Source organism: Amblyomma mixtum, chromosome 5, assembly GCF_055824585.1.
Source record: "Amblyomma mixtum isolate Tamu chromosome 5, ASM5582458v1, whole genome shotgun sequence".
In the NCBI taxonomy this organism is placed as follows: Eukaryota; Metazoa; Arthropoda; class Arachnida; order Ixodida; family Ixodidae; genus Amblyomma; species Amblyomma mixtum.
Window position 1 is genome coordinate 119,296,738 of NC_143016.1, and position 19,808 is coordinate 119,316,545.

General features: G+C 53.4%; 1 protein-coding gene and 13 non-coding genes across 14 annotated transcripts; all 14 read right to left on the reverse strand.

Moving 5' to 3' along the window:
- Window positions 1–528: 528 nt before the first annotated feature.
- TRNAV-UAC (transfer RNA valine (anticodon UAC)) lies at window positions 529–601 on the reverse strand. The gene has a single exon. It is a non-coding gene; the product is annotated as a tRNA-Val (tRNA).
- A 66-nt stretch (window positions 602–667) lies between these two features.
- TRNAV-UAC (transfer RNA valine (anticodon UAC)) lies at window positions 668–740 on the reverse strand. The gene has a single exon. It is a non-coding gene; the product is annotated as a tRNA-Val (tRNA).
- Window positions 741–806: 66 nt separating this feature from the next.
- TRNAV-UAC (transfer RNA valine (anticodon UAC)) lies at window positions 807–879 on the reverse strand. The gene has a single exon. It is a non-coding gene; the product is annotated as a tRNA-Val (tRNA).
- A 66-nt stretch (window positions 880–945) lies between these two features.
- TRNAV-UAC (transfer RNA valine (anticodon UAC)) lies at window positions 946–1,018 on the reverse strand. The gene has a single exon. It is a non-coding gene; the product is annotated as a tRNA-Val (tRNA).
- Window positions 1,019–1,084: 66 nt separating this feature from the next.
- Window positions 1,085–1,157, reverse strand: TRNAV-UAC (transfer RNA valine (anticodon UAC)). Its single transcript has one exon. It is a non-coding gene; the product is annotated as a tRNA-Val (tRNA).
- A 66-nt stretch (window positions 1,158–1,223) lies between these two features.
- TRNAV-UAC (transfer RNA valine (anticodon UAC)) lies at window positions 1,224–1,296 on the reverse strand. Its single transcript has one exon. It is a non-coding gene; the product is annotated as a tRNA-Val (tRNA).
- A 66-nt stretch (window positions 1,297–1,362) lies between these two features.
- Window positions 1,363–1,435, reverse strand: TRNAV-UAC (transfer RNA valine (anticodon UAC)). Its single transcript has one exon. It is a non-coding gene; the product is annotated as a tRNA-Val (tRNA).
- Window positions 1,436–6,788: 5,353 nt separating this feature from the next.
- Window positions 6,789–6,861, reverse strand: TRNAV-UAC (transfer RNA valine (anticodon UAC)). Its single transcript has one exon. It is a non-coding gene; the product is annotated as a tRNA-Val (tRNA).
- Window positions 6,862–6,927: 66 nt separating this feature from the next.
- On the reverse strand, window positions 6,928–7,000 carry TRNAV-UAC (transfer RNA valine (anticodon UAC)). Its single transcript has one exon. It is a non-coding gene; the product is annotated as a tRNA-Val (tRNA).
- Window positions 7,001–7,066: 66 nt separating this feature from the next.
- Window positions 7,067–7,139, reverse strand: TRNAV-UAC (transfer RNA valine (anticodon UAC)). The gene has a single exon. It is a non-coding gene; the product is annotated as a tRNA-Val (tRNA).
- Window positions 7,140–10,911: 3,772 nt separating this feature from the next.
- LOC149343497 (uncharacterized) lies at window positions 10,912–18,517 on the reverse strand. Its single transcript, XM_089546985.1, has 2 exons — window positions 17,740–18,517; window positions 10,912–11,375 (listed from the first exon to the last, which is right to left on the reverse strand). The coding sequence occupies exons 1-2, from the start codon at window positions 18,515–18,517 to the stop codon at window positions 10,912–10,914; spliced, it is 1,242 nt and encodes a 413-aa protein (XP_089403111.1).
- A 121-nt stretch (window positions 18,518–18,638) lies between these two features.
- TRNAV-UAC (transfer RNA valine (anticodon UAC)) lies at window positions 18,639–18,711 on the reverse strand. Its single transcript has one exon. It is a non-coding gene; the product is annotated as a tRNA-Val (tRNA).
- Window positions 18,712–18,777: 66 nt separating this feature from the next.
- TRNAV-UAC (transfer RNA valine (anticodon UAC)) lies at window positions 18,778–18,850 on the reverse strand. The gene has a single exon. It is a non-coding gene; the product is annotated as a tRNA-Val (tRNA).
- Window positions 18,851–18,916: 66 nt separating this feature from the next.
- On the reverse strand, window positions 18,917–18,989 carry TRNAV-UAC (transfer RNA valine (anticodon UAC)). Its single transcript has one exon. It is a non-coding gene; the product is annotated as a tRNA-Val (tRNA).
- Between the last annotated feature and the right edge of the window lie 819 nt (window positions 18,990–19,808).

Genomic DNA, 19,808 nt, shown 5'->3' on the forward strand with positions numbered 1-19,808 from the left:
TGCGCGCACGCTGTGAAATCACGTGACGCGGTGAACGTTCTGTGTGACTGAGGACGGCATTTGTTCTTTCGAATCCATTTTCTAAGCACTGTCATTCAGTGAAGCCAACCTAACTAAATCTTAGCGGTGGCCCCCGTGCGGCGTGCTTCGCTGACTAAGGTGTTGCGCAAACCAACTCTACGTTAATTTTAATGAGCGATTACTCCGTTCATATTATACTGGTAACAGGATTCGATATGACAGCGGTGGATTGCTCCGAAATGCCATCCGCAGCAGTTTCGATGCGAAACAGAGCAGACTTTACTCCTACAGTGCGGTGCGCTACCAGCAGGCTGGCATACGGCGCAAAAAGCGCGTCACTGCAGAGGGGTGCAGTGCGTTGGCTATGGCGACCTCTAAAATTGTCTCGAGTCATTTCCAAAATCAAGTAAAGCCAAAAACCAGTGCTTTCTTATTATGAAAGATTTAACCAAAGTTAAAACCCAAACAGCTGTTTCAACTAACGCCGTATGCGCTCAAAGCGAAACGTGTTTCCGCCCGGGACCGAACCGGGGACCTTACGCGTGTAAAGCGCATGTGATAACCACTACACCACGGAAACAGAGGTGGTCAGCACGGCCTGCGAATTTCCTTTTCAACCAGCAATGTATGCGCCCAAAGCAAAACGTGTTTCCACCCGGGATCGAACCGGGGACATTGCGCGTGTAAAGCGTATGTGATAACCACTACACCACGGAAACGGAGACGGCCAGCACTGCCTGCGAATTTCCTTTTCAACCAGGGCCGTATGCGCCCAAAGCAAAACGTGTTTCCGCCCGGGATCGAACCGGGGACCTTGCGCGTGTAAAGCGCATGTGATAACTACTACACCACGGAAACGGAGGTGGTCAGCCCTGCCTGCGAATTTCCTTTTCAACCAGGGCCGTATGCGCCCAAAGCAAAACGTGTTCCAGCTCGGGATCGAACCGGGGACCTTGCGCGTGTAAAGCGCATGTGATAACCACTACACCACGGAAACGGAGACGGCCAGCACTGCCTGCGAATTTCCTTTTCAACCAGCGCCGTATGCGCCCAAAGCAAAACGTGTTCCCGCCCGGGATCGAACCGGGGACCTTGCGCGTGTAAAGCGCAAGCGATAACCACTACACCAGAGAAACGGATTTGGCCAGCACTGCCTGCCAATTTCCTTTTCAACCAGCGCCGTGTGCGCCCAAAGCAAAACGTGTTTCCACCCGGGATCGAACCGGGGACCTTGCGCGTGTAAAGCGCATGTGATAACCACTACACCACGGAAACGGAGACGGACAGCAGTGCCTGCGAATTTCCTTTTCAACCAGCGCCGTATGCGCCCAAAGCAAAACGTGTTCCCGCCCGGGATCGAACCGGGGACCTTGCGCGTGTAAAGCGCATGTGATAACCACTACACCACGGAAACTTTTTTTTTTCTTTATTGCCTGGCTTTGACATTACACAACAATGACCGCAACAAAATTGGGGGACACAATGAACACTTGGTGCTGATGTAGTCAGCCTGCCAATGGCTGGCTTCGTCACATTAAAATTTCTTTATCGCCATCAAAGGCTCCACCCTTGACAGCCACTCGGGAGCCCCGCCAACAGCTTTTACTCTCTCAACAAACCGATGCACATTTTCACGAAAATAAATTCGTGCTGGCCTCGCGTCGAGATCACAGTAATACCCTGCCATTCGCGAGCGCCAAATACTGTGGAGGCCCATTAACATTATTAAATCAAATGGTACTCCATCCTCGTTTTCAATGGACAGATACCGTATTCCATGGGGGTGAAGTGGAAATTGTTTCTTTATCGTCCTTTGAAGCACGTCCCAAAAGTAAACCCCTTCCCAACAATGCAGAAAAACGTGATCTATCGTTTCTGGTTGCTTGCAGATAAGGCAGTGATGACCCCACGGAAGAAATAAGCTCTTATCCTGTAAAAACATTTTGACTGATAACGTTCCAGTGTGCAACTTGAAGAAAAAAGTTTTAACCCCGGGCTCAACGTGCATTCTCTTTACCCTCTTTAGCACATTCCTTCCAGGGCCTCCACTGTACAAGGCCGTATACATGGGTTCCGGCAAGACAATTCCACATAAATCCCTATACAATTTTTTCTTGCTCACTGTAGATAAATATTCGTTGGAAAACCTCGTTGAGAGAAATCGGACACTTGCGACAACTTCTCTGAAGTACCCAAAAATTCCGCCCGATAGGGTTTCGGTTGCAACAACAAAGTCAGGCAGCGCGCGCCCCAGCCTTACTTGGCACACGGTTGCCAAAAACGGATCACTGACATCACGCAGAAACATAAATCTGTTAACAATCTGCCGCAAGAAAAGGTGTCCCAGACCAACTCCACCATCCTTCACTTTTCTAAATAAATTCGTCCGGCTGCACCTTTCCCATTGTGCAGCCCACACAAAAACAGCAAAAATTCGATGTAGCTTTTGTATGCTCATTCTTACACAATGCAACACTTGCATCGCATACCACACCTTTCTGATAAAGAAAAGGGTGCACACGGTGGCTCTAGCGAAAATTGATAAGCCTGTTCCTTTCCATCTTTCCGCCTTCTCACGCACATCCTGGGTCTGCACTCTCCAATATGTTTCGCTATCGCGATAGCTTTCTAGCGGTACTCCCAGGTACTTCGTTGGGGTCTTCACCCAGGGTACGTTTGCAAAGTGGTCCATCGTCGTTTGCCGTGCTCCGTGCCAGAGCCCCACTGACTTGGACCAGTTCACTCTGCTGCCAGAGGTTTTGCAGAATTCAGCGACACATTCAACGGCCTCTGTTACACCTTCTCGATTAAAGGAAAAAACCGCTAAATCATCCGCATATGCCAGCAGCTTCACCTCCGCAGCTTGCAGCCGAAAACAAGTTATTCTCTCGTTTTCGATTATGTTTAAACACAAAGTCTCGATGTAAATGGCAAACAGAAGAGGGCTGAGGGAGCAGCCTTGACGTACCGAACGCTGCACGCGAATGGGGGCCCCCAGACACTGGTTAACAATCAATCTCGTCGTAGAGCTCCGATACGCCAAGGCGACTCCCTCCCTGATGACATAACCAACATTCACGTAATCAAGTATGTACAGCAACATTTTATGCGCGACACAGTCGAACGCCTTTTCGAGATCAAGCTGCAAGATGGCAACGCGACTATTTGTAAAATCACAGCACTTGAGCACCCATCTTGCCTTGTGTATGTTAGACAGAATAGACCGGCCTTTTATCCCACACGCTTGATGGGGCCAACAATTTCCTGGATTACACACTGTAACCTTTGCGCCAACACTTTCATATAAATTTTATAATCAACATTCGTGAGAGCGATTGGCCTGTACCCTGTTACGTGTCGTAACTTGTCAGCTTCATCCGTTTTCGGAATTAAGACAGTGTGTGATTTACCATAGGAAGGAGGCAATTGACGTACGTCGTAAGCTTCATTAAAGACCGTCTTCAACACCGTCTTCAACACATTAAAGACCGTCTTTGCGATTCTGCTCTTAAATGATTTGTAAAACGCCGCGCTTAACCCGTCTGGTCCTGGTGATTTCCCAGAATTTAAATCGTCTATTGCCATTTCTACCTCTGATTCGGTTATTGCGAGCTCTAAAACGTCTTTCTGCTCGTCGCTGAGTCGCGGCAGTGCCTCAAGAAACCTGTCCTTAAACGTATTCATGTCTGCATCCTGTAATGCGAAGAGCGCCTGATAGTATTGCCACGTATCATTGTAGTGTTTGTTCGCTCACGCTCAAGGCTGCAGGAAAGGGTTGTTATCACTTTTGTTCGTGACGCAAGAAGCGACCACACTAATCTCGATTGATCGCAGCCATGAAAGGCTGCATCTAGGTTTTTCCAGATTTCTGTAGATGATCTTGTCTTGTTATCTGGAAGTTTCCTTGCCGGCTTTAAATTGAGCAATGCCGCGAGCGGCGGACATTCGTAGTTCGACGACCGACGAGCACGCTTGTTGCTTACGCCGCCGCCGAGTGAGTCAGTTCTTTTGCGGGCGCAAGTCAGCCCAAATAAAGAGCTTCGTTTCCAAGACTGGTTGGTGTCTTCCTGACCGCTGGACTGCTGTCACTACAACGTGACAGTATTAAAAAAACGCACGCTGTATGTGTTCGTTTTCGTCTGATAAAATGCCACCCCATTCTATGCTATCGATGTGATTTCGCCGAGCATGGACCTTTTCAATTCCCAACGCTCGTTTCGACGGCGTCTCCCCTGCTGCTACATCTTCCGCTCTGGCCCGCACCAACGCTCCATGATAACGGTCCTTTTCTATTAGTTGAATTTTTTGTTTTATTTTCCTGATGTCATCGATCCATTTACCAGGTGCTTCACTTTCCTTTTCTAGCAGTTTTGCAAGCATACATCTTAGATTGCGTTCGTTTAGATTTTCTTCGTACGCAATGATACTAGACCGTTCAACTGCTTTAATTTTAACCTGTTCTTTGCAAAGTTCCCACTGTTGCCATATTTTCAGCTCACTACTAGGCTCTATTTTGCTTATTTCTTCAATTACTGCACAGCTAAAGTCATGGTCCTTAATTAGCTTGTTATTTAGTTTCCACAGATCCCAACTAAAAGCACTGCCCCGTTTTTTCAATCCTATCCCACATACTACTAAACAGTGGTCCGAAAAAGCCACCGGCACTACATGGTAACTGTTGCATTTTGGAATCACATCCAGCGATACATAAATGCGGTCAAGCCGAGCATGGCTTGTCCTCTGAAAGTGTGTGTACTTCACATTGCACGCGCTTTGCAAACACTCTGCCACATCCTCAAGGTTCCATTTATCTATGATTTGCGACAGTATCTTCGTACTTGCGTCCCTGAACACCCTTGCACTGGTCTTATCGCAGCCACTTAGGACGCAGTTGAAGTCGCCCATGATGATAAGCTGTTTCTCGGAACTAAGACGCTGTTCAAGACTTTGAAAAAACGCAGCCCTTTCGTCCGTAACATTTGGTGCGTACACACAGACAAATAGCCACTCAATGTTGTTCAATGTAAAATCGATAGCGACACAACGACCTGAAGGACACGAGAAATGAGCTTGCACGACAAGACCCGGCAACTTCTTTACAAAAAGGACGCTGCCAGCAGATGTACCTATCGTATGACTCACTACAGCGTAGAATCTAGACGTGAAACGTCGCACCATGCTCCCGGTCTCTTTCTCCCCTTCTACTTTTGTCTCCTGCACGGCCAGTAAGTCAATATTGTGCTCCGTTAAAAGCCGGTAAACTTGGCTTTGTTTTTTATTTCCTGCCAAGCCCCTAACATTGAGTGTGGCTACTTTCAACGGGGTTACAGAAGCCATTGTCGCAAAGAGTGAAGAGGCCAAGAGCATGGTGCTTACCCCACACGTCTAGCACATGGGTAGACGCCGTCGTTGCCACCGGAGCCATCCGGTGCAGGCCCCTGACTTTGCCGCGGGGCTGCCTTATCGCCGGCACGCTTGTCCGCCGAAACGTTGGGTTTCGGTCTGAAAGGTGACCGTCGGGATTGAGCAGTTTTTGCTGGCGGCTCCTCACCACTGAGAGCTGCCGCCTTGTCCCCTTCGTTGTCGGTCAGGCCATGAGGGCGCTTGGCTGGGGCGGTGCCGATCGCTGAACGGGCGCAGCTCTGGTCCTGCTGTTCCTCGCTGATCATTGGCTCGGCGTCCTTAGTTTCCAAGATGTTCTCCCCGTTTGTCGACGAGATCCCCTGACTCGAAGGTAATTCTTCCTCCTCGAGTTGCTTCCTTTGGTTTCCATGTCCACTAATGTCTCCGCTGGGAGGCCCTGATGCGTCGGTCGTCCCAGCAGCCTTGCCAACTTCCACGGCTCATTTCGCCGCCTCCTCCGCCTCGACGACGTCCATCAGAAGCTCTGCCGTGTCGTCTCTCGATACCGCACCGGTAGCCACCACGTATGTGCGAACACACTCACTGTCAACGTGGCCATAACGCCTGCATTTGGAGCACCGGGGTACCTTTCATTCACGTCGAACGTAACCCGTGCCGCGGCACCGTAGGCACTGCATAGGCCGCCCAGGCACCACAACAAGGGCCAGCTCGCCGGCGACGCGTAACTGGTGTGGCAGGTCGTCAACCTTCATACCGGGTTTCAGCTTCAGGAGAACGGTCCTGGTTGTAGACCCCTTCTCCTTGACATCTGAAACACGCCAACGGTCCCGGATCACCTCCGTTACATTCCCAAAAGCCGCAAGAGCCGTCCGAATGTCGTCGTCGGCTACACCGTGCAGCATAGTGCAGCCGTAATTTCACCTGTTGGTCGGCAGGATCGATTATAATGCAGCGCCGTCCTTTGACATCCAGTTCCTTTATCGCTGCCAACTTCTTCGTTGCTTTGGTACTGTTGAGCGTAACCGCCCAAACGTGGTTGACCTGATACGCCCCCAACGCCACAACGTCGGGGAGCGCACCAGCGTTGGCGAGGGCGTCGCGGAAATCCTCGACCCTGTAGGGCCTAACTCACACGTCGCCGTGCAAAAACACGGTGTTTAGTACAACACGGCCGGTAGGCAACGTAGGCAAAATTATTTCGTATTCCTGTTCTTCCTTATCTTCAATCCTGTTTCCCCGGCCATCGACGGCCGCTATCGCCGCTCCGTGGGAGCTCATGATCCTGCGTCCGTACACGCCAGTGGCCGGAAGTAGAATCCTACACCACGGAAACGGAGGTGGTCAGCACTGCCTGCGAATTTCCTTTTCAATTAGCGCGCGCCGTATGCGCCCAAAGAAAAACGTGTTTCCGCCCGGGATCGAACCGGGGACCTTGCGCGTGTAAAGCGCATGTGATAACCACTACACCACGGAAACGGAGGTGGTCAGCACTGCCTGCGAATTTCCTTTTCAACGAGCGCCGTATGCGCCCAAAGCAAAACGTGTTTCCGCCCGGGATCGAACCGGGGACCTTGCGCGTGTAAAGCGCATGTGATAACCACTACACCACGGAAACGGAGGTGGTCAGCACTGCCTGCGAATTTCCTTTTCAACCAGCGCCGTATGCGCCCAAAGCAAAACGTGTTTCCGCCCGGGATCGAACCGCGGACCTTGCGCGTGTAAAGCGCATGTGATAACTACTGCACCACGGAAACGGAGGTGGTCAGCACTGCCTGCGAATTTCCTTTTCAACCAGGGCCGTATGCGCCCAAAGCAAAACGTGTTTCCGCCCGGGATCGAACCGGGGACCTTGCGCGTGTAAAGCGCATGTGATAACCACGGAAACTTTTTATTTATTTATTTATTGCCTGCTCAGACACATACATCACAAGAAAACAAGAGAAGTATACACACACTTAAGGACATTGTACATGGCGTCGGTATGGGCTAAAACCATCAACTAAACCTTGGCTGACGTAAGGCGCTAAAAGCGTTTCATATGTACAAGAGGCTCAATTCTTGGTACCCATTCAGGCACTTGTTTCAAAGTTTTGTAGGTTTCCAAGAATCTGCCTACAGATTCGCGAAAGTACTCCTGCGCCGGCCTTGCATCGATGTCAGCATGTCGGGCCGCCATGCAGGCCTTCCAAATACAGTGCAATCCCATGAGCATTACTGCGTCAAACGGTACACCTTCTTCATTTTCCACTGCTAGGAAACGAATCCCACGGGGGTCAAGGGGCAGATATTTTTTCAGTGTTCTTTGAAGAATGTCCCAAAAGAACACTCCTCTCCAGCAGTCCAAAAAAACGTGCTCGATAGTTTCTGGCTTTCTACATATAGAGCAATGATCACCCCATGGAACATACAATCCTTTCTCTGCCATCCAAGTTTTTAGCTCTAACGTTCCGGTGTGCAGCCTGAAGAAAAAGGACTTGGCTCCCGGAGCTACATACGTTCGCTTCACACGCTTTAAAACATCGCTGCCTGGATGGGTGCTGTACATAGTTCGATACAGTGGCACATGAAAAACCAGGTCTGTAAGGTCCTTGTATACCTGTTTGCGTTTTACTCTTGCAAGATATTGGTAGGAAAATCGTGCGCTCAGGAAGTTACAGGAAACCGCAACCTCCTTCAGGAAGCCAAAAACACCTCCTGGTATACACTCGGAAGATACCACGAAATCCGACAAAAGTCTGCTCAATCTGATCTGTACTACAGTACGCAAAAACGGGTCCTTCACATCTCGAAGGAAACAAAAACGGTTGACCACTTGCCTCAGGAATAAATGCGACAAGCCAAGGCCTCCTTGACTAACTCTCCGGAAGAGGTTGGTACGGCTTGTCCTCTCCCATACCGACCCCCACACAAAGATGGCCAATACACGGTGCAACTTTTGTACATTGGCGCGTGAGCAGTGTAAAACACTTAGCACATACCACAGTTTGGTAACAAAAAAGACATTGCACACAGTGCTGCGCGCAAACATAGACAAGTCCCCTCCTTTAACCTTCTCCGTTCTTTCACGCACTTCTGCAACTTGGCTCCGCCAGTAGGGCTCACTGTCGCGGTAAAACTCTAAAGGAGCACCTAGGTACCTCGCTGGTGTATCAGCCCATTACATGTTGGCGAAAGTGCCTGGTTTCGTCGCCCAAGAACCATGCCAGAATCCAAGGCACTTGCCCCAGTTAACAGCGCTGCCGCTGGCATCACAGAAACGCTTAACAATTTCCACCGTTTTCAAGATGCTCTCATTGTCAACGCAGAAAACCGCCACATCATCCGCGTATGCCAACAGTTTCACTTCGGTTAGCTGTAATTTAAAGCCTTTTACGTAGCTGGTGTCTGTTATACTAAGGCAGAAGGGTTCGATATATAAGGCAAAAAGTAATGGTGAGTGGGGGCAACCCTGTCGCACGGATTGTTGCACCTCGATCGGTGCTCCTACCGATTTGTTGATTACTAGGCGCGTTGTGCATCCCCTGTAAGCCATTACGACACCCTCTGTGTTAACTGCTCCCACGTTGACGTGTTGCAAAAGTGTAAACAAGATTTCAGGTGGTACACGATCGAACGCTTTCTCCAAATCGAGCTGGAGCATTGCGACGTTCATGTTTAGTGCCTCGCAGCACTCCAGCACGCATCTCGCCGTGTGAATGTTAGTGAATATTGACCGATCCCTTATACCGCATGTCTGGTCTGCTCCAACAATCTCTTTTATAACCGTTTGAAGTCTTTTAGCCAGTACTTTCATATAGATCTTGTAGTCGACGTTCGTTAAGCTGATTGGACGATAGGACTTTAGTTGCCTTAAAGCGATTCGATCCTCTGTTTTGGGGATGAGAACTGTATGCGTGGCCAGGAAAGAAGGCGGTAGGCGCTTCCGTTCATATGCGTCTTCTAAAAGGTGGGCTATTATAGGGGCTAATTCATTCTTGAAAGTCTTGTAGAATTCGGCGCCTAATCCATCTGTTCCTGGTGACCTCCCTCGTTTTAAGTCATCGATAGCCAACTCTATTTCAGCGACAGTAATCGGGCGCTCTAACACCTCTTTTGAGTTGTCATTAATCCTAGGCATTAAAGCCAGGAATTTTGTCCTGAAGATTTCTAAGTCTACCGCTCTAAGCGCAAATAGACCTTTGTAAAACAGGGTGAAAGCGTTTTCGATGTCGTTCTGTTCGTTCAAAATAATGCCGTCTTGTTCAACTTCGGAAATCACATTCTTGCGGGCCCATTTTCTTTCCCTTGCCAGTGATCTTTTAGTTGGTGCCTCACCGGTTATCTCTTTATCGGCTCTGGCTCGTACAAGCGCACCGCGGTATCGGTCGATATCAAACTGTTCGAGCTTATGTTTGAGCGAACAGATGTCAGCCTTGAACGTGCCTGGAGCTGAGTTTTCTTGATTTATTAGCATTTGCAGGCTCTTTCGTAAGTTCGTCTCATACTTATCATTCTCGTACTTTATAGCGCTAGCTCGTTCCAACGCTTTCATTTTAGTTTTTTGCTTGAAAGTCTCCCATTGTTCGCAAACCACTGTGGCGGTATCATTCTTAATTTCTTCAAGCATACTTGACACTTGTTCCTTGAAAACGTCGTCATCTAAAATCTTCGCGTTAAACTTCCATAACTCCCATGTGAATTTGTTTTTATTTTCTTTCTTGTTCTTAATATCAAACCAGACAAGACAGTGGTCGCTGAATGACACAGACTGCACATGGTACTCTCGGCAAAGCGCTGTCAATTCGGCCGAAACGTATGTACATTCTATCAAGCCGGGCGTGACTGGCTCCTTGGAAATGCGTAAAGCGAACGCAGTGCGTCGTCTTCCAAGCATTCCGCTACGTCCTCGAGCCCAAATTCATCGATTAAGCTTCGAATTTCTGCCGTGCTGGCGTCTCTGTACGGTGTATCGTTCGCTTTATCTCGCGCCGCTAAAACACAATTAAAGTCTCCCATTAGTACTAGTTTCCGATCGACATCGCAATAATTTTTGAGTCCCTCAAACATCTGTCGTCTTTCCTCGAGTACATTAGGAGCATACAAGCATATCACCCGCCACAGCACTGAACCAAAACTAAAATCGCAAAGAACCATACGTCCTGCAATGTCCGACCGTACGGCCTGCACCTCAAGCCCCAAATGTTGGCGCACAAAAAGAACACAGCCTGCGGATCTCCCAACCGCATGGCTCACACACGCGTAGTAATGTGACATGAAAGGCAGCACCATACTCTCGGTCTCAACATCTCCTTCAATTTTCGTCTCTTGTACGGCAATAATATCTAAATCTTGTTCCGTTGACAACCTATATAACTGCCGTTGCCTCCTCCTCGCACATAGCCCTCGGACATTGATTGTGGCGAATCGCAAAGCTCTATCTGGCAGCGCCATTGTAGTATGGAAGGAGACCAAGAGGATGGTGCTTACCGTTGACAAGAAGCATCCTCAGCGCCAGAACAAGCGCTCGTCCAGTCACAAAACTTACAACTACGAGGCCGCCGGCGGCGTCGGCGGCGTCGGCGGCGTCGGCGGCGGCGTCGTCGCCCTCGTCGTCGTCCTCCGGTCTGGAGGGATGTTCGGCCGAGGTCGCAACGTCGACCGACGCACGGGAGCTGCTTTTGACGGTGGCTCTCCGTTGACAGGCGGGCCAGAAGATGTGTCATCTTCCTCGACGACTTCGTGCGAGCGTTTAGTCGCCGCGGCGGCGGTGCCCTCGTTTGATGTGTCCATGTTCTGCTCCCCCTCGCTGGCGCTTCCCGCCGATGTCGCGTTTATCTTCTCGTCCTGAACCAACCTCGCCATCGATGGGTCTTCTGTTCTCGCATGTGTGCCATTTTCTTCGAGGTTCGGAGGGCCTTGGCGTACTGATTCGCCCGAGGCTTGCTCAGCCGGCTCATTTCCAGCCGTAGCTTTGTCTTCTGACTCCGCCTTGGCTGCTGCTTCAGCATCAGCTTGTAGGGTCTGCTCGCGGGCAAGTCAAATCTCGCGCCGCTCACCGCGGGTAGTCTCGGACCCCTTCTTCCCGAGTGGTGGGGCGGGTGGAGAGAGGCGAGGAGAAAGCCTTTATAAGGCGAGACCGGAGAGGCTCGCGTCCTCTCGCTCTCGGACCAGCCCTGCGAACGGACCACCTGACCCAGCTGCCACGACGACGACCGGCCCCCCTGATGTGAGAATAAACCCTTTGTACAAAGTCCTGCCTCGAGTGACTGCCTGTGCGTCCCCGCGCAGAGGAATTGCCCACAAATAATGGCGCCCAACGTGGGGCTTTAATTAACACCTTGTGGACGATTTCTCTGCCGATTTTGGGACGTGCAGCCAGACTCGTGGCAGGCCCTCTTTGTTCAGGGCCACGCCGGACCGATAGGGTTAAGGAGCGGGTCAGGCGGAATGTTCGCGGGGTAGCGACTTGTGTAGTGTTGTAAATTTGTTAGGGCGTTTTGTGTTGTGTATTTCCGCGTGTTTGTAGATAGATTGTTGTGTATGTGAATGTTCTTGTTGCCATGAGCAGTTAGCCGGTGCGGCCGGACAGTTAGCGCGAACTATGCCTCCCAGAAAGGATGTTTCAGCCACGGCTTTGGATGGCGGGGCAGCCGGTAGTGAGATGGCCGACGCGGCGGCCGTAATAGGGGAGGTGACTGAGATGTTTGCCGCATTAGCCCGTCAGCTCGGTTCGGTGGCTGGCGCCAACCAGGCCACAGCATCGGTAGCATCGGCGACAGCATCGCGCCCGCGGATAAATATGGAGGTCCCCTCCTTTTCCGGGTACACGGACGCGAAATCAGTCCCCGAGTTTTTACAACAACTCGAGGACTACCAGACGGCTCTGGGCGCCCCAGATGACGTAGTGCTAGGGCAGGTCCTGCCTGTAGCACTCGTCGAGAGCGCGGCGCGATGGAGGCGCTGCCAGCCGACTTTCCAGTCGATGGCGGACTTCAAAGATCGTTTCCGCGCCGAGTTCTTGCCGCCTGATTATGAGCGCCGGATGCTGGATGAGCTCGCGTTGCGCACCCAACACCCAGAGGAAAGCCTCCTCGAATACGTACGCGCAATGCAGGAGCTGTACAAGAGGGCAGACCCGACGGCAACCGACCGAGATCAGGTTGCGCGTGTGATCAGGCAGTGCCATCCACGCTTCAAGCCGTATCTGCGGGGCCGCAGTTTTACAAACCTCGAGGCCCTAGCGCAGGAGGCCAAGACCGTGCAGGCGGATTTACTCGCCGAACTGCGCTACCAGCCGCCCCCCAGGCCGGCCGAATCGCTGGAACCGGGATGCGCATGGGAAGGAGGCCGAGAATGCGCGATGAGGGCTCGGCGCGCCGAGGTAATGGCCGTGGAAAATCAGGCGGAACCCCCTGTTGTCCCTCGTGCGCTTGACCCGTACGCATTCGAGCAGCGGCGTCGAGCCGGTCTCACAGGCCACGCGCGGAGCGAGCGTCAGGAATGCGCGGAGAAAGGGGAGAGCCGTCCCCAACCGCTTCGTGGAACGAGGGGTCCTCCGTCTACGCGGCGGGTGAATGACCGGCTTTGCTGGAATTGCAACCAGCCCGGCCACGTGGCACGCGAATGCCAAGCTAGGCGTATGCAGGGAAACGCCAGGCGCTGGCGGTGATGTCTGGTGGCAGCGGCCTTTCACCGTCAGCGGGAGAATTTCATGGTTGTCAAGGCGCTAGTCAGGAAAAGAACTCCCGCGCCGGCGACGGGGAGGCCTTTGTCCCGCTCGCCTGTAGAGCTCAGGGAGTCGTTCCGCGCTCAAGCCCTTTTATGCTAGTGCAGTTAGCGGGTCGATGCTACTCTGCACTCGTAGACACGGGCTCAACGCTGTCACTGGTCGGTGACGAGGTGTACGAGGCCTGCCGGATAGGTAACATCCGTGTCAGACCGGCCGAAACCCCGTTAAGCTTAGCAGCTGGGGCGGCAAAGGCAAAGGGAGCAGTGCGTCTTACGATGCGTTTTGACGGCAGAAAGCGGAGACATCGCTTCGTCTGTCTGCCTGGCTTGTCGATACCAGTAATTCTGGGAAGGGATTTTCTCTCGAGCGAAGGCATTGTGCTCGACATGGGGGAGAATGGCTATCGTTACAGCCAGCTCGCCCCCCTCATTCCCTTCGAAAGCGCATCCTTGCCCGGCTGTCCTGCACAAAAGGTGGTTGTCCACACCTGTGCGACAGAAAGGCAGGTGAGCTCCCTCGAGACGCTGAGAGACGGTGGCCCGTTAGAAGCGATTATTGCGTCTTTCTCAGGACCCAGTAGTCAGCGCCGAAGGCTCGCGGAAACTTTACTCCAGTTTTCGGATTGCTTCACGGAGAAACCGGGCAGAACCGACCTGCTTCAGCACGAGATTCAGACGGGTGATACGCGCCCTTTCAGGTGTAACCCGAGGCCGTTAAGTGCGCATAAGAGGCAGCTTCTCGACTGTGCCCTAGACGAGATGATTGACACCGGTGCGGTGAGACCCTCACAAAGTCCCTGGGCGTCCCCAGTGGTTCTAGCACCGAAGAAAGATGGATCGGTCAGGCTGTGTGTTGATTATCGTAAGCTCAACTCACTGACGCCTACGGTTGCGTACCCTTTTCAGTCGATCGAGGCTGTGATGTACGCGTTAGGGAACGCGAGGTTCTTCACAGTCCTAGATGCAAGCAGAGGGTACCTGCAGATTGAGGTGGCCGAAGGTGACATTGAGAAAACCGCATTCACCTGCCACCGCGGGCTCTTCGAATTTACTCGACTCCCGTTTGGTTTGTCTAACGCCCCGAGCACGTTCATGCGACTGATGGACATCGTGCTGGGCGATGCAAGGTTCAACTACGCCATGGCGTACCTCGACGACGTTGTGATATTCTCACAGTCGTTCGAGGAGCACCTCATTCACCTGAATTCCGTTCTCGATAGAATGAGACGTGCCGGTCTAACCATAAATCCAAAGAAAGTGCAGTTGGCATCGAAGAGAGTGAACCTCTTGGGCTTTGTCGTGGATGATGGCACACTGAGACCGAATGATGACAAACTGCAGGCAATTCTGAACTACCCCTGCCCCATGGATGTGAAAAGCTTGCAGAGGTTTTTGGGGATGGTTGCTTTCTACAGGCAATTCATCCCGCGCTGTTCGGAGCTTGCAAGGCCGCTGAACCTGCTGTTGCGTAAAGGCTAGAAGTGGGTCTGGGGCAAGGAACAGAGTGACGCATTTGTTGCCTTGGCTCGCGCGATAGCGAATACCGCTAGTCTGCGCCTCCCCGACCTGAACAAGCAGTTTGTCTTGCAGACAGACGCTAGTGACTACGGTGTTGGAGCTGTTTTGTTGCAGGAACACGAGGGCAAACTGCGCCCTGTCGCGTTCGCTAGTCGCACGCTCACATCGGCGGAGCGGAATTACTCCGTGACCGAAAAAAGAATGCCTGGCGATCATGTTCGCATTGTCGAAGTTCGACATGTACCTAGACGGAGCGGTCTTCACCGTGCAGACAGATCATCAGGCATTGTCTTGGTTAAAGAGGCTCAAGAACCCCGCAGGCAGACTCGCGAGATGGGCGCTGACGTTGCAACGTTACGCGTACGCCATCGAGTACCGCCGGGGCAGCTTGAACAAGGTGGCCGATGCTTTATCGCGCGCACCATGGAATGCTGGCGGAAGCTCTTCAGAGGCGCAGCCCAGCTTTGTAAAAAGCGGCGTCACCGCTGTTGGAGAGGAAGAGAGGGCGGACGGGAGTGTCGCGCCCGGTTTGGAGAGAGAGGAGACGGACAAAGGTCCCGCACGGTGCTGTGACGGAAGGGAAACACAGCAGCTCGTGGCGGCGACCGCTCGCCTGCCTAGGAGCGAGGCAGAAAGAAATCTGTCTTGGGGAGTAGCGGTCAGTAGAGAAGAGCTGATCGAGGCCCAGAAAGCAGACGGTCTTTGCCAGGTGCTGAAGGAGCTTGCGAGCAGCGCAGCTTGCACCGGGAACGCTGAGGGCAAGTACGACGCGTATCTGCTGGGCGATGATGGCTTGCTGCTCCGCTACATCCCCCAACTTGACGAGGAAGCGGCGATAGCATCCCCTTTCCGAGTCGTGGTCCCGAGAAGGTTGCGGAAACGGTTCCTGCAGTACTTCCATGACTCAGCGCTGGCAGGCCATGGCAGCGGCAGTAAGACTTACGACAAGTTATGCCGTGTCGCGACCTGGCCAGGCATGAGAAAGGATGTGCTGGGATACGCCCGTACCTGCCCGGTATGCCAGGTAGCCAAGCCTCGGGCGGGCAAGCCCGCTGGCATGATGAAGGCGGTAGTTAGCAACTACCCGTGGCAAGTGGTCGCGTGCGATATCATGGGACCCCTCCCTCGGTCCGCACGCGGAAACCAATTCATCCTGGTAATAACGGACCACTATTCCAAGTGGGTTGAGGTTTTCCCCCTTAGGAAGTTGTGTCGGAACGAATTTGGGAAAAACTGTTGGAGACTTTCACTCGTTTCGGTTTCCCTTCCGACCTGATTACAGACAATGCTTCGTATTTCACAAGCAAAGTCTTTGTAGACTCCTGTCGGGCGCTTCAAATCCGCCACAGGAGAACGAGTCCCTACCACGCTCAGAGCAACATAACCGAGCGGGTGAATCGAAATCTGAAGAGCATGCTGGTCGCGACGACCGAGCAGCACAGAGATTGGGACGCGCGGCTGTCCGAACTGGCGTTCGCTACAAGGACAACCGTGAACAGGTCAGTGGGTATTACACCCGCTTACTTGAATTTTGGGAGAGAGATCGCTTTTCCGCTAGAGAATGCCCTACTCGACGCGGCGGGGCCTGCGCCCCCTCCGCTTTCGCAGTACGCGGCAAGGCTCCGGGAGCGCCTGGAGGCAGCGCAGCGAGCAGCCCGCGAAAACCTCGATGTGGCGCGCATGGAGCAGGCTGATCAGTACAACAAAGGTCGCCGTCACGTCGTTTTCAACACGGGCGACTTAGTACTCAAGAGAACGCACCCACTTAGTAACGCAGCGCGCGGTTTCGCCGCGTCGCTAGCGCACAAGTGGGCTGGGCCGTACGAAGTTACGGCACGGACTACGCCGCTCACCTACCAGTTGCGGTTGTTGACAAACGGCGAAACCGCCGGTCCGGTGCATGTCGCTGATTTGAAGGCTTTCCACCTTCGCAAGGACGATGGCTGCGAAGCGGTGGAAAATCAGCGCGATGCGGCGATTTCAGCCCCGGGAGGACGAGCAGGTAGCGGTGCGGTTTGCAACCGACGCTACAACCTGAGGACCAGGTAGCACCCGTGTCTCTCGATCAATTATCACTCGCAGTGCTCTCGCCCTCTCAGTATGTCTTCTAGGAAGCTCCAGCGGACCGACGCCCGTGGCTCGGACTCCAGAAGGCAAGGCAGACCACCGTCGAACGGTGGCCGCCATCAAGGCGCGCCACCCGGCTGGCGGCAGGAGCCGCGCGAGTGGCGCAGGTTCCACGGCCGCGGTGGCCCCCACCGCCCGCCAAACCACATGCCTAACCACTGGAGAGCACCTCCCAGTGGTGCAGGCCAACGCAAGAGGGCCAGAGACGACCAGGCGCAGGGCCCCCCTCAGCACCCAGCCGGCGCTTCGGCCGCCGAGCAGCCGCAACCCAAGCGGCCCAGGGTCCTGCGGCACGTGGCCACCTGGACCACGGTCGCCAACGGAGCGGCCATCTCTTACTGCGCGCGGTCCAGGTGGCGGGACCAGGCGCAGCCCCTTCGCGGCGGAAAAGCTCTTGGCGGCTGCAGCGCCTTCCCCCGCTGCGCCACTGCAGAGGGGCAGCCCGGAGGAGGCGGCCCTCCGCATCCTCCAGTCCAGCCGCCCAGACCTGCTGTCCCCGGCGGCCGAGGAGCTTTGGAGGGCGCTGCCGGCAGGGCCCCCAGCGGAGCCAGGCGCCTCGCTCCCCCAGGCGGCTCGTGAGGAGCCCGTCCAGCCAGCGGTGAGCGGCCCCCCGGCGAGCACCCCTCCCCCCTGCGACGACTCTATGGACCCGGACCCGGAGGTCATCGAACGCCTGCTGGCGGACCCCGGGACGGACGTTTGAGGGGGGGGAGATGTAGGGTCTGCTCGCGGGCAAGTCAAATCTCGCGCCGCTCACCGCGGGTAGTCTCGGACCCCCTCTTCCCGAGTGGTGGGGCGGGTGGAGAGAGGCGAGGAGAAAGCCTTTATAAGGCGAGACCGGAGAGGCTCGCGTCCTCTCGCTCTCGGACCAGCCCTGCGAACGGACCACCTGACCCAGCTGCCACGACGACGACCGGCCCCCCTGATGTGAGAATAAACCCTTTGTACAAAGTCCTGCCTCGAGTGACTGCCTGTGCGTCCCCGCGCAGAGGAATTGCCCACAAGCTTCATCCATTAGGAGCTCCGAGTTATCGTCACTCCTCGCGGGCCCTGCGACGCTGGCGTAGGTACGCACGCACTCGGTCTCGTCGTGGCCAAAGCGACGACATAGCACACAGCGCGGTACCTTGCAGTCACGACGTATGTGGCCTGTGCTCCGGCATCGCAAGCAGAGGGGTTCCCTGCCCGGCACCACGACAAGGGCCAGCTCACCAGCAATCCTAAGCTGATGCGGTATATCTTCCGGCTTCACACCGGCCTTGAGCTTCAAAGTCACGGTCCGGGTCGTCGAGCTCTTGTCAGACACACCATTCACCCTCCAACGCTCCTTGACCACATCTGTCGCTTTCCCGTACACTAGCAAAGCCGCCCGCACGTCGTCGTCGGGGACGGTGGACAGCAGCCAGTACAGTTTCAACCGTAGGTCCTGGTGAGACGGGTCGATGAGAACGCAGCGATGGTTCTTCACTTGCACTTCGTTGTTGGCGAGCAGTCTTTGCACACCTGCGTCACACTTGAAGGTAACTGCCCACACGTGATTCATTTGATACGCCCCCAAGGCCGTAACCTCGGGGAGCAGGTTCAAATTCACCAGCGTATCCCTGAAGTCTTCTACTCGGTAGGGCCGTGCTCTCACGTCCGCATGCATAAAAACGGTATTAAAAACCAAACGCCCTGAAGGCAGACTAGGCAAAACAACACGATACTCATCATCCGATGCAGAAGAAAACCTGTTACCGCGGCCGGACACGGCCGCTGATACCGCTCCAACGGAGCCCATTTCACACGCGTTCGTTCGCTATCGCGGCCGGAAGTGGAATCCACACCACGGAAACGGAGGTGGGCAGCACTGCCTGCGAATTTCCTTTTCAACCAGCGCCGTATGCGCCAAAAGCAAAACGTGTTTCCGCCCGGGATCGAACCGGGGACCTTGCGCGTGTAAAGCGCATGTGATAACCACTACGCCACGGAAACGAAGGTGGTCAGCACTGCCTGCGAATTTCCTTTTCAACCAGCGCCGTATGCGCCAAAAGCAAAACGTGTCTCCGCCCGGGATCGAACCGGGGACCTTGCGCGTGTAAAGCGCATGTGATAACCACTACACCACGGAAACGAAGGTGGTCAGCACTGCCTGCGAATTTCCTTTTCAACCAGCGCCGTATGCGCCAAAAGCAAAACGTGTTTCCACCCGGGATCGAACCGGGGACCTTGCGCGTGTAAAGCGCATGTGATAACCACTACACCACGGAAACGGAGACGGACAGCACTGCCTGCGAATTTCCTTTTCAACCAGCGCCGTATGCGCCCAAAGCAAAACGTGTTCCCGCTCGGGATCGAACCGGGGACCTTGCGCGTGTAAAGCGCATGTGATAACCACTACACCATGGAATTTTTTTTTCTTTATTGCATGAATGAATACATCAGTAAAATATCGTAGTTGTCATGCCCCTTGGCAGACAACCGTGTCTAATGGATTTTCATTAACACAAGTTGGTCCATCAGACTCAATACATCATCAGCGTAATCTTGTTGCTTCAAGACTTCTCTTAATTTGTACACATGTTCCACAAAATAATCACATACCGATCGTGCATCCAAGTCACAATGTCGAACAGCCATTCTACTCCTCCAAATGCTGTGAAGGCCCAATAACATAATCTGGTCGTACTGTGCAACATCACTTTCAGTAGTCAGGTGCCGAATTCCGCGCGGTGTCAATGGCAAGTCCTTTTTTAGGGTTCGTTGCAAAACATCCCAGTAGAACACCACATCCCAACAATCCAGGAACACATGTTCTACCGTCTCCGGTTTTCTACACAGGAGACAGTTCGAGCCCCAAGGAACGAAAAGGCCCTTTTCCTCTAGCCATGTTTTTACTGGTAGGGTTCCTGTGTGCAATTTGAAAAAGAATGTTTTGACGCCAGGTGCAACAGTCATCTTTATAACTCGCCTGAGAACATCTTTCCCAGGGCCTTCACAGTATAAGGTTCTGTACAGTGGCGCTGGAAACAACTGTTCAATGAGATCTTTGTATAATCGCTTCGGCGTTACATTCGCTAAATACTCTAGAG

Excerpts from the sequence above, each read along its gene's own strand:
- LOC149343497 (XM_089546985.1), bottom strand. The coding sequence starts at position 18,517 with ATGGGCTCCGTTGGAGCGGTATCAGCGGCCGTGTCCGGCCGCGGTAAC. Across the intron at positions 11,376-17,739 it reads GCTCCTAATGGATGAAGCTT|CTGATGCTGAAGCAGCAGCC; the intron begins GTGGGCAATTCC and ends AGACCCTACAAG.